Source organism: Gossypium arboreum, chromosome 9 (genome assembly GCF_025698485.1).
Source record: "Gossypium arboreum isolate Shixiya-1 chromosome 9, ASM2569848v2, whole genome shotgun sequence".
Taxonomy (NCBI): Eukaryota; Viridiplantae; Streptophyta; class Magnoliopsida; order Malvales; family Malvaceae; genus Gossypium; species Gossypium arboreum.
In genome coordinates this window covers 77,156,228-77,168,987 of record NC_069078.1, presented here as the reverse complement: position 1 = coordinate 77,168,987, position 12,760 = coordinate 77,156,228, and the positions used below count along the sequence as shown (strand labels likewise).

Sequence of the window (12,760 nt, the reverse complement as noted above, 5' to 3'; positions counted from 1 at the left end):
GCCTTAACAAGGGTAGTACGACTAGCTAGGGAGAGCATTTTCACCTTCCAACTAGTTAGTTGTTGTCGCATGTTTTGAACAATGTACTGGTAGGTAACCTTATTGACCCTTTGATGATGTAAAGGGACACCAAGGTACTTTCTTAAATCTTAAACTTGTGAATACCCAAGGCTATTGCTAATAGCCTATCACAGATGAGGAGAGACATTCTTAGAGAAAAAAAATTTGTGTTTTTTCCACACTTACTAATGTCGTGAACTAGCAAAAAATATATCCAATGCTCTCTTTATAAGTTTCATTTGCTCAGTTGACGCCTTTGATAATAAAATAAATCATTTGCAAAGAACAAGTGAGAGATACTCAACCCACTCCGCACAAGCTTAATAGGCTTCCGATACCCATTCTTAACTTTTTCAGTAATCAATTGAGCAAATCTCTCAATACAAAGAACAAACATATAAGGAGAGAAAAGATCGCCTTGACGGATACCTCGAGATGGTGTAAAAACTCTAGATAACTCTCCATTCCAAATAACCTGCATAGTCGAAAAGGTAACATAATTTGTGATAACATGTATCAATTGAGTGGGAAGCCCAATATATGACAAAATGTCTTCAATGAATCCCCAATCGAGCCTGTCATAAGTCTTCTCTAAATCAAATTTAACAACCATCCACCTTTATTGGATTTTTTATACATAGAGTGAATAATTTCTTACGTTATAATAATATTGTCCGTTATATTCTAGCCTAGTACGAAACTTGATTGATTGGGAAGAACCCATATTGGCATTAGCAATTTCCTAATAGATTTATCAAAAAACATAAAGATATAAATACCATCAAAATGATACATATTTGTTGCTTTGCAAAAGAAATGAGCCTTTAGTAATTTCCTAATAGAGTTGAAATCCAATTAATAGCTAGCACCAACTCAATTAGCCCCTCAATATATAGTATAGATTATATTTATTCTTAAAAAATATTATAAATTTGTGATGTTTCATAAGAATATATGTTTATCATAAAGATAAGAATCTTTATAGTTCAATTCGATCAATTTAAGTTAATAATAAAAATTAATATTTAAAATAAAGGTTGAGTTAATTATTATTTATAGCAATAAATTCAAAATTAATTAACGATGAAATGTTATTTAAAAATTTTAAAGGGAAAACAACAGTTGATTGTCAGCCTGAAAATGTGCAGAAGCTCATGATATGAGAATGTAGAAGCTCATGACATGGTTTGAATTTGTGGCGGTTGTGTTCTTTTCCACCTTTTTTTTCTAAATCATATGTTTTTTTGGATATAACTTAGATTTTCAATCATGCGTTCATACTTTTTGATTTGTATTTCTTTGAACTTTATTATCTCTGAGTTGCAATTTTATTCTTCTTTTCTGTGTAAAGATTTGAAAATTGATTAGGCCAATGAATCTCTAAAAAATATAAATATGATTTTTATCTGTATTTATAAAAGTGTGATAAACCTCAAAATATATATAAATATTGATTTAATATGTAAATTTTAATTTTTATAATTTTATATATAAAATTTAATTTAATTTATTTTTCATAAATTGTTTTATATTTTATATTTTATAATGTATACATAAATAATTATATTTATTTTATATAAAATTAATTTAATGTATTTATTTTTTAGTAAAATCAAAATTCGAAAAAAAATTAAGAAACATTTGTTGTTAATAAAATAATTTCTATTTTAGGAAAAAAAAAAAGAAGAAGAAGAAGATTTCGATTTGGTTATAGGTTCCAGTAGTAAAGTTGACGTGAAATTTAAAAAACGTTGAACGTTAGTTGGCACGAGCAGGACACGGCATTTATACCAAAACCAAAGCAAAAGCCTCACTCCACTTCCCATGCCGCGCGGACCCAACTCAACCGTAAAATCTCATCTTCCAGTAAGCCAAAATTTGTTCCCCCTCTGCAATTTCTCTTCTTCTATTCCTCGAGGGTTTCTTTCCTCTCTAGAATAATAATAATAATAATAATAATAATAATAATAATAATAATAGAAAAACAAGATCTCTCTCATTTTTCACGATGTGGCGCTCGCTTTGGCGATCCATCGATCGCTTCTCTCTTCAGCATTTCAAGTAATTCCTCTCTCTCCCTCTCAAATATTTTATTATGCTTACACAAGTTCAAACTCTAATTAAGTGTATTCCATTAAATTACAATGTGGTGCTGATTTTTCTTCTTTTGAATTTTGTTAATGTTTCTCGTAATTGTGATTATTTTAATTAGGTTTCAGCAGTTACTTTTTCCTCACATTATCGTATCGATTCTTCGTCGATTGTCATTGCGATGATTATTATTTTAACGATTTTAAAAAAAAAATTCTTGTTCGTGGATATAGATCTGTAATTACCGAATTGCGGCAGATCAAAGTTGTCAATGCGCAGAACAGGGTAACTTCTTTTACTTTTAAAGAATTTTATGGTAGTGCTATTTCAGAGTGTTATTCTTTGTATATAGTGACGGTGAAGGTTGAAAACTCCATGAGTAGGTTCATATGTTCTCCACGTATCTGTTTAATTATAAATAAGGACGTCAAATTTCAACTGATTAAGTTCGGATATATAGTTAAATGGGCAAGTGACTACTGAACCCGCTTGTGGAGTTTTTGAATTTTAGTGTCTTGGTGTATTGGATAATATTCATAATGATTAGTATATGAACTTCTTCCCAAAATATCCCTCTTTGTTCTTTCTCTTGTGCAGGATACAGTGGTAGATCTTCTACAAACGATTGTAGAGATAGTGACATATGGTGACAGACAAGATCCATTAATATTTGAGTATGCCTTACTCAGGAAACGTCTTCTCTTGTAATGATAATGTCTCTCGGTATATTTGTGAATAAATCTGAGTTCCATCAATTTGTTGTAGATGTTTCATGGAATACCAAGTTTTAGCAGAGTTTGTACGGGTACTAAAGATCAGTACAAGTTCAACAATTGAGGCTCCATTGCTTCAATATCTAAGCATAATGATCCAAAACATGGATAGTGAACATGCAATTTGTAAGATGCTTAGTGCCATAGATATGTATGTTAAAACTTCTTGGTTGTTTTTCTCTCTGTCTTTCTATTTGCATGTTTCCAGAAATGATATCAAATATAAATGTTGACATTCCATGTGTAGACAATTGCATTTAAATTTTCTGCCTGTTTGTCTTGTCTCTGAAATTATTTCTCTCTTATGCCTGCTCTTGCAACTTTGGTGATGCATACAATTTTTTGATGCAGACTATTGTTTAAGCAATGACTATGTCAACAACATTGTAGCACATCCATATAACTTCGATGCAGGAGATCTTGCTCTTTATTATGTGTCTTTTTTAAGGTTGTGTTATTATTCTTTTTCCTTTATATTTCTGAAGCATAGCAATATATCTTTTATTTATTGAAATAGAATTTTCCACTGATTTCTTTTTCTTGCTGAAAATATCGCCTGACTTGATTATTAAAGATGGAAACAAAATATTATCTTCATGGTTTTCATATCTTATTTTTTTTCTGTTAAACCAGAGCAGTGAGTAGCAAAATAAGCAGAGATACACTTTGCCTTCTTGTTAAGGTTCATGGGGTAAGTTAAAGCTTTTCAACTAGAGTTCAATAGCTCATTTCTAAAGGACTTCATTTTAAGTTTTACTATGTCTGTGCTCAGTGGTTGATGTAACTTGGAATATTTTTATAATCTCTTTATCCATATAATTCATGCTTATAGAATGCTCAAACAATTAAATTTTTAGCTTAAACAAGAAACCTTGATGCGGTCAATGCTATATAATGGCATTGTTTAAGTGATGCCTTTAACCTTTATTCCCTTCTCTACCTGCAATTATATATAGGCCTGCTGCCTTTAATAGAGTTGTTGATGTTGACCATTTGCAAAGTGGTATATTTTGCTCTTAGACAGAGCAGATGAAGAAAGAGGAATTTCTTCCTGTTGAAGCTTTTGTTAGGTCTATTGAATAGGCTTGTGCATTTTTTGGTTGTTCAATCAGAAAAAAGAAAAATAACTCATGGATTTTGGTTGAGCCTATAAGGCATGGTTGCCATTCACTGTTTGAGACTCCTAAGTTCATCTTCACACCTACCTGAATTGCCTTTTATCATTTAATGTTAAGATAGGGAGATTGTAGAATAGCCCAAAAGAAATACAAAATATGTTTGACAACTTTCTTATATATAGATGACAAAATGCGATCTATTGTGTGTTACAACTTTCTTATATATAGATGATAAAATGCGATCTATTGTGTGTTTTATGGGTGCATTTCATTTAGGTGCCAATATTCAGGTTAAAATTATTTAGCAGAATTTCTTTTATATATTTGCTTGTGCTTGTGTCTATTTCCTAACTAGCCAGGATATGTTGTCTTCACCTTCCTTGCATTTACTTCTGTGAATGGAACACTCTTTCTTCTCTCTTTAATGTCTTGATTTTATTTTTTAAATATATATATTATTTTCAGTTTTTTAGCCGCTAGGCATTTTTTTCCTAAACTTGCATGATTTATCTTCAATTTTCTATATTGGTTGTTAAATTAATTAAATTGAGTTTTTCTCCTGTTGTTTCACCTTTTTGAACCCTTTGTAATTGCAGGATGTAGTGGTCTCCTTTCCCATGTACACTGAAGCTCTTAAATTTGCTCAACATGAGGAAAAGATGATTCAAACAGCTATACGAGCATTAACTCTCAACATATACAATAGTACTAATCAACTGTTGTCTCCTTAAATGATGAAAGAGATTCAATTCCTTGTCCATAACTTTTTGGTATCTTAAAATGGCTACTTTATTGAATTTCTGGTATCTTAAAAATTAAAATGTTTGCTTTATTGTTATCTTGGTTTATGCAGTCTGTGATGATAATGTCTATCAGTTTATAACAACTCCTCCAGCCTCGATTTACTTCTCAGACTTGGTTTCTAGTTTAAGGAAGCAATGTCTACAACTAGATGCCCTTGTCAATTCCTCAGAGTATGTTCCTTTCAATTTGTTAGAGAATTGTTTCATAATTAATTCTCTTGTTAATTTTTAAAGCCTTAACTTTAAAGGCAAAAACTACAATGGGCAGGGATAAATGCACTCATCAAAGGAACAAGGACATATTTCTGAAAACCGATAAAATTGTAGACGATCTTTTCTACTTCAAGGACATGCTTTCTGTTGGCGAATCTCGTCTAAGTCGAGTTGTCACCCAAAACCTTCAGAGTTTACTTATACTCCCCTTGTTGCTTCCACTACTGAAGTTAGGAGAGAATAAAGTAAGTTTATGATTCTTTTTGTTCTTGGTTTTGTACTTCTAATTCTAAAGAAATTTACAAATGCTTTAAAAGAATAGAGGTATCTGGTGTGTGACAATTAAATTTCTGATAGATCTGCTTCTTGCTTATTTACATGTTGGGGTTTGTATTTTTGGAATAATATCTCGAAACTCTTTCATGATGTCCAAATTCAAGCTGTCTGGTTCTTTTAGTTTCATGCTTTGATTATCATTATTGGACCAATCATTACTTTTTACTTTGTCATGTTTTAAATAGTCAGGCAGTGCTCTGCCATTATGAGCAGAATACAGAGGCAAGGGGATGAGAATATTATTTTCCTTGGATGTTCTTAGATTTGGTCTTGGACTTATCTTCTTTCCTCTTGGTTTTTAAATTTTGTCCACCACCTGCAAATGAGGTAGAATAGTATTCCGTGACTGTACTGTAGGCTTGGTTTTTGGTCCATACGCCATATTTAACGTTTCATCCTTTCCTCTGAAAGGAAAAAAAGATAGGAATACAAAGAAAACAATGGAAAGGATATGAGACGACACAAATTGGAACAAAGAAATAGAGAGGAAAAATACCGCATCAAAGTAGAATTTTTTTGGTGGAATATATAATTTTATCTTTACACCTGTATGTGAGCTGTGGTAATGCTAGTGATATTTGAAATCTGTTATTCTGAGATTTCTTCACATGGAACATTCATTCATCAAATAATTTTCTGTTTCAGGGTAGCTACAACATCTCAGCAGTCACTTCTTTGTACATAGTTTCTCGCCTTCTTCAAGTTGTTGGTGGAAAACACTTGATAAATGGAGTGGCTGGTCTTCTTTTGTATCATTATATGGCATTATGTCAGAGAGATGCTATTGCTACAAATGGGGATATTGCTGGTAGCATAGGTGATGCAAGTCCTCTTCTCCACTCGTTGAATGATATAAACATCAAGGTATCTGATCATGAGGCTGAAGGAGAAAAAGAAATCAATATAAACTATCTACTTCAACATTTAAATGTGCAAACATCCTCAAATTCTCATTTTGATGGCAGCCCTAAGGATGATAATGTGTATATAGAGAGGTTGGTATCTTTCTATTCTGATGTCATATTTGATCTTGAGTTTTTTACAGTGTCAATAAACTATTTTAAGTCTCATAAAGAAGGGGATATTGATAAATTCTTTCTTATGGTTTTATTTTCTTTCTTAAGAAGTAATGCAGAGATTAATGTGTATACTTAGGTCTACTGGCAGTATTTTGTTTCACCACTAAGCTGACTCCAACTAAAAATAAAATTGTATTTGTGTTACAACTTGGGGATGGCTTCACCAGTCTGGAGGCTTAGTTCATTCTCAAAAGAGTTAACCATTACTTGGTGGCATTAGATATTCATTTGCTGCCTTAAACATTTGACCATTACTTGGGAAATAGAAATCACAGACAACTATTTAGGCACTCTCATAACTGAAAATATATGGAAAGCAACTATATATGTGATGAATACGTAGGTGATGCAACATTTTTTTATATAGTTACTTTTTCCTACTATGGTTGCAAGATTGCAGTGAATTATAATTTGTATTGATTCTTTGAAATTATTGTTGGTGCAGGTTTGGGATATTTGCGTATTTGTTTTCAGACAATCATAGTATATCATTAGCATCTTTATTTCTATTGCTCACTCTTGCCGAAAACAAAGGTATCTTATATTTTTAGTCCTTTCACTATATATATCACAGTATTCTTCTTTGGATATAAGACATAAATCCTTGCATCAATGTTTTTTGTTTTTTTTTTATTTCTTTCACTGCACCTTTTTATTTTAATGTTTAATTTTTACAAAAAGGGAATATTATAATTTTGGCTTATCCTATAGATCTGGAGCATTTTCCAGCATCACTGCTTGGAATGAGTCAAAGTCAGGGCTTGATGGTAAGAATGGATCTCATATATGTCTGAATAGATTTATTATGTCTGAAACTGAATAGATTTATTATGTCTGAAACTATATACTAGATCAAGCTTGTCTAATAATTATTTGGATGGATGACCACCTGTTCTTCCTTGAGCTATCATGTTATTCCTTTTTCTTATTCTCATTGGTCTGAAGGGTATAAAAATTACTTTTCCTGATGAGAATTGCTGTTGCAGTACTAGAGGGATTGCATCAAGTTCTTTCTGTTGGGATTTCTATATTTAGTAGTTGTTTTATAATTCCTATTTCGAAACAAACAAACAAACAAACAAAAAAATTATCATTAGCTAAGTGGTATGTTAGCAATGTTCAACTCTGAAGTCGCCAAAAATTATACATTTATTGTCTTGAGGTGATTTCTTTTTCTTTTCCTATGCATGTCTCTCTTCCTTTTGGATGATATTTTATTTCTTATTTAATGCATAAATTATTTTGAGAATGCTTACTTTTTCAAGTATAGGGAATAAGAATTATCTAGTTATGGTTAGTATCTGAAAATATGATGTCACTTAAAAGTTTTTGTCTTGGAAAATGATATTTTGCTGGTTTACTCTCTCAGAACAACTGTGAGTCAGCTTTTCTGAAAGTGGATGGAAGTATTCTTGTGGGACTTATGCCTCAGGTAGTGCATTAACTGGGTACTGTTACTTTTCTTCCACTCCTCACCGTTTTCTCTGCACTTTACATTCATTTGTTGATTGACGTTTCCTGGATTTTGGTGCTCTCGTTCATGGTTGTCACCTTTCTATATTATATGACTTCTCTCTATTCTTTTCCTTCTTTTTAAAATAGATTTTGAAGACATTATTGAAGGTTTTAGCATGCCAACCACCGGTTTCCCCACCAATGCAGTGGCATACAGGGTGGTTTTTGAGAAAGCTACTTCAATGTCAAGGAAATAAGCTCACTGATGACAATATCCACCTATTCAATGTAAGCATCCTACCGATTTGCCATGCTTGCTATAAATTAATACTGCCAATGGAAGTATTGCTGCTTCCAACATTTTCATATTAGAACAAATTGGATGAGATTTTCTTGTTTATGCATGGTGAGATGTTGAAACCTTTACTTAGTCGTAGCCTGATATTATTACAAAGTATAAACCATCTTTAGCAGGTTGGATTTCTCAAAAAATTTGTGTTATGTGAAAATTTTCTAAAGTTTTATATTTTCTAGTTATTGTCGACAGACTTCATATGAGCAGTCCCGTGAATGTCTTCAAAAGGAACTTGATGGATGCTGGTTTGATCATATCCCAGATACCATAGGACATGAGTGGGGAAGCTGTAAAAAAGGTATCAATTACAGTGATCCAATTCATGTTTGTACTTCATCTTCTTAAACAAAAGGTGAAAATTTTGCAAGATATGGATTTAGAGGGATGTGGTGAGTACACATCTTCTGCAAAATGGAATTAAAATTGATCTTATCTTTTGTAATTTCATACAGCACTTGAACTACAATTCCATGTTAAGGATCCCTTATTTACACTGGAGCTTGAAATCTGCCAGCAAGCAATTGATGGTATTGGGCCTTTCTCCCCTTCTCTTTACTTCTCATTTATTGATGCATGTGCAATTTGTGTGTTAAAGCTTAATAGAAAGTTCTTCTCACGTGATTCTTCATAAAATTCTTACGCGTATTGCTTTATATCATTTATACATTGCAGGCACTTTTAACTCTTGCTTTGCTTGGGAGAGGATGGTTGATGCAGTGAAGGTTTTTTATAACTCCATATATATAGTTTTTGAATTAATTTTTATTTAGTGGCTCATGCATTGTGTTCCCAGCCTTATTAGAGTTCCTAGCTATTGAGTTGCCTTTGTTGTCAATTGTGGACATATGCATACAATGTATCTAAAAAGGAAGTCAAGTTAGTGTTTGTGTTCAAAATGCTGCTTACATACAAGAAACTTAGAATAAGAATATGGTTTTGTGCTCGTGTAGGATTGAAATAATTATTCCTTTGAGTGTCTACATGACTGAACTATGAGTTTTGTTACTAGCAGTTTGACTTTCAATTATACAGTTATGTGCTTTGAGATATAATTTCTGTTGTTTTATGTATCTGAACATATTCCCTACAAGTTTGCCTTTTTAGCGCTCACTGTTGTTTTCCCATTAATGATCTCACAGAACTTAATAAATGTAGGTTTTCATTCTCCATCTTCAACTCAAGGCACTTATTTTCATGGGATGTTTACTTGAAAAACCCTCACTAGAGTCACCAAGTGACAGTGATTTGGGTAAAACTTATAGCAGAGATATTTCATCTGCCAGCTTTGGGTCAGAGGTCTCTTTAGGTTGGACATTGAATCATGTTCTGTCTGCTATCCATGATATCTTCTATAACCATATATATCCTCATTCTTCCCTTTTATTTAACTTTTGTAGGATCAGGAATCCCTTGCAGGATTGCTTTCTCGTATGCTGGAGTCAGGGATATTTACCTAGTAGCCTTGGCCCGTGGAATTTCTGGAAAATTGATTCTTGCTGAGAAGCATCCATTCCGGAGTCAACGTGGCATTGTGATTGCCATTGCTCCACTGGCAGGGTTAAGTGTGAGTCAGAATTTTGCTGATTTTCTTTTCCTCTTTTCCAATTACTGTGATTCTAATGAGGACAATTGAAGATTTGTTTCCTATGACCACTTACTTGGGCATGTTCTTTTCTAATCAAAATGACAAGCATAATAAAGAAATAAACATGTGTTTCTTGGATAGCTTCTAAGATTTCCTAATACATCTCTTTACTGACTCCTTTCTAAGTTAGTGCTGTCCTGTATTTGATCTATTATTCATCATAAAGTTGGTGCACCTGAAAGGCTATGCTTCTTGCAAAACAAAGACTAATATTGTTAGTGACCCAGTCAATCCTTATACTTTCATATCGTTACTATATCAGATATATCTCGTCTTAAAAGGTCAATTGCTGGAAAATTACAAGTAGAGCTGAAGATTGTGAACTGTAAAAGTTATCATTGAAACGAAGGAATGAGCTCTGGTGTATATAGAGGGTCTTGTCATTTAATATGCTTCCTCTTCCTTCTTATTTTCTCAATACCTTTCTATCCATACAATTTATTTTTTCAAGGTAAAACAAAACGCCTAGTAAAAATGCAAAATCATGGTCGAGACAGTTATAGGGCAAAGTCATTTGAATTTTCATGTACTTAGGAAGAATCTGTTTTATTATTAATAAATCATAGTGATATGTAATGGACAGCTTCTGTGCCTTGTGTACTAATTGTGTTGTTTGAAATATTTGATGAAAAGGCTTTGATTTACTTAGAGACTTGAAGCTTGAATTAATTAATTGATTCTCTGATAAATTAACAATGTTGTTTCTTTCCCTGTTCACTTGAAGCAGCTTCTGTGCCTTGTGTACTAATTGTGTTGTTTGAAATATGCAATTGATGAAAAGGCTTTGTTTTACTTAGAGACTTGAAGCTTGAATTAATTCCTCTGATTAATTAGCAATGTTGTTTCTTTCCCTGTTCACTTGAAGCAGCCAAGGATAGATGAGGACCACCCAACATGGTTACATCTTCAGATAAGAGAATTCGAACCAAATTTCGTTAAAGCTAAAGGCAGCGAATCTAAGGTTTCCACTCCACCTGCTGATGGGAGATGGACACTTGGTTTTCATAGTGCTAAGGCTTGTGAGACTGCTCGGTTATTGATTCTTGAAGAGACTTGTAAGCAGAGGTCCTCCGTTGAGAGCATGCTTGCTCCACTGCTTCGGGAAGATTATCTAGTAAATGTTTTGGATAGACAAGGCGATTAAAGCTCCAGCCCTAGTTCTAGGTTTGCTTATTAACTAAAGAGAATGGATTTTCATTTTGCAGCGGGTTGGTTCACCGAAGAATTCTGTACAATTTTGCAAAGGAATAGGTGTTTACTGTGGTGTTCTTTTTTTCCCCTTTTAAAATCTAATTCACGTAACTCTGTCAAGGGATCTTATTTTGTTCTTCAGGCATTATTCTGTTGTCAGTGTGTAAAAGAAGAATTTGTAGTTGACATGTTTTATGAAATATATGTAGACATAAGTTAAAATGACATTGCGAATTTGAAAATTAGCTGCACCCATTTACTCTTTTGTTGTTTTCCTTGCCCTCTGAACACATACTTCATTAAGAAATGAGAAACCCTTTCTTCTATCTTATCTCATGATTTTGATGTATGCTCGAATAGATTATCCATATGATCTGTTTTTTTTTTTTCGTGAAACTCAGGGGACGCATATATTCAAATCTTGCAGATTTGGTGTTGTAACTTATTGATTTCCAATCTTCTATTTTTGGTGTGGCTTACTGGCTTGTACGAAGCATCTCATGTAAAAATCCATTTGCTGTCTTATCATATTCAGGAGTGCAGCTATGGTGCCCCTGCCTTCCTGTCTGAAGTTTTGCATGTGCACGGTGCGTCAACTTCTCTCTCCCCCTCTCTCTTCCCTTATCCTTGCACTGCATTCCAGCCCTGCATGAATAGTCAAAATTGGACTATGTGAAATCTTCTGTTCATATATCTAAATTCATCATTTATGAGAGAGTCTTAAATTTTGCGTGTGGTTATTTGTATGAAGTTTACTTAAGAAATAAGTTTAAGAACAATCACATATTCTACTTATTTAGCCTATGTCTATCTCAATGATGTGTGTAACACGTACACATTTATTTGATTATATGATTGATGTAAGTAATTATTTGGGCAACACACCATGGATGTAGAATATATGCACCGGGAGGGGATGCGGAATGTCATCCTCCATTGTACGAGATTTTCTTTTCATATGTTCATTTCAGGCAAGGACACAAATAAATTCCATATGCACATCAAGAAGCAGCAGGAATTTGTTCCATTCATGCTCATTAGTGCAGAGAATAAAAAACTAAATAAAAGAATTAGGGGGTATTTTGATGGAAATAAATGCAGTTACAAAAGTTAATTTTTAATATATATATATATACACCTAATAAGCAGATATGAGTGATTATAAAATAATGGAAACTTTTTAGAAAAGGAGTGTGTGGTACGTAATACCATCACCTTTTACATTAACAAGGCTGTCATGTCAAAATTAGGGTAACTTTTGTTAGCAATGTTAAAAACATTTAAAAAGTCTGGGCGGCCACCCAAAAAACACTATTTAGGAATTCCCTTTCTCTTTTAGAGGGTTCTGTTCCCTCTCTTGGATATTGCTTTCCTCCACATGGCCACCTATAGACCAAAAGATGCTCATTTGAAGCTTAAAAGCATAAAAATGAGCGTCCCTTTTTAGTAGATAATGCCATATTTTACTTTTAATATTTGCTTTTATGAGAGAGTGCTTTACTTTAAGCAAAAGAAGAAACGAAAATTATGTATATATTTATATATGTAATTAGGAGCTCCAATACAATGTGTTGGTTCCGTTGGGAAAAATTAAAGGATTGGAGAAGGAAAGAATAGAAAAGATAACCTGCCCTCTTAACT

General features: G+C 32.9%; 1 protein-coding gene across 2 annotated transcripts; it reads left to right on the top strand.

The window, feature by feature from the left end:
* The first annotated feature begins 1,788 nt into the window (after nucleotides 1–1,788).
* LOC108457413 (protein TRANSPARENT TESTA 9-like) lies at nucleotides 1,789–11,361 on the top strand. Of its 2 annotated transcripts, XM_053019447.1 has the most exons (21): nucleotides 1,789–1,926; nucleotides 2,041–2,121; nucleotides 2,385–2,436; nucleotides 2,749–2,825; nucleotides 2,917–3,050; nucleotides 3,276–3,372; nucleotides 3,558–3,615; nucleotides 4,639–4,747; nucleotides 4,896–5,016; nucleotides 5,114–5,303; nucleotides 6,040–6,389; nucleotides 6,919–7,007; nucleotides 7,185–7,240; nucleotides 7,843–7,905; nucleotides 8,076–8,216; nucleotides 8,476–8,581; nucleotides 8,736–8,810; nucleotides 8,956–9,005; nucleotides 9,439–9,589; nucleotides 9,681–9,847; nucleotides 10,797–11,361. In XM_053019447.1, the coding sequence occupies exons 2-21, from the start codon at nucleotides 2,069–2,071 to the stop codon at nucleotides 11,070–11,072; spliced, it is 2,415 nt and encodes an 804-aa protein (XP_052875407.1). In that variant the 5' UTR covers nucleotides 1,789–1,926; nucleotides 2,041–2,068; the 3' UTR covers nucleotides 11,073–11,361. The 2 variants fall into 2 exon arrangements, with proteins under 2 accessions (XP_052875407.1, XP_017611953.1); XM_017756464.2 differs by having other exon boundaries at nucleotides 1,795–2,121.
* The last annotated feature ends 1,399 nt before the right edge of the window (nucleotides 11,362–12,760 follow it).

What these genes read in the sequence shown, in the direction of transcription:
- LOC108457413 (XM_053019447.1), top strand. Translation starts at nt 2,069, where the DNA reads ATGTGGCGCTCGCTTTGGCGATCCATCGATCGCTTCTCTCTTCAGCAT. An exon ending in TTCTTGTTAAGGTTCATGGG is followed by an intron (nt 3,616 to 4,638) that starts GTAAGTTAAAGC and finishes TTGTAATTGCAG; the next exon opens with GATGTAGTGGTCTCCTTTCC. An exon ending in TGGGTCAGAGGTCTCTTTAG is followed by an intron (nt 9,590 to 9,680) that starts GTTGGACATTGA and finishes TAACTTTTGTAG; the next exon opens with GATCAGGAATCCCTTGCAGG.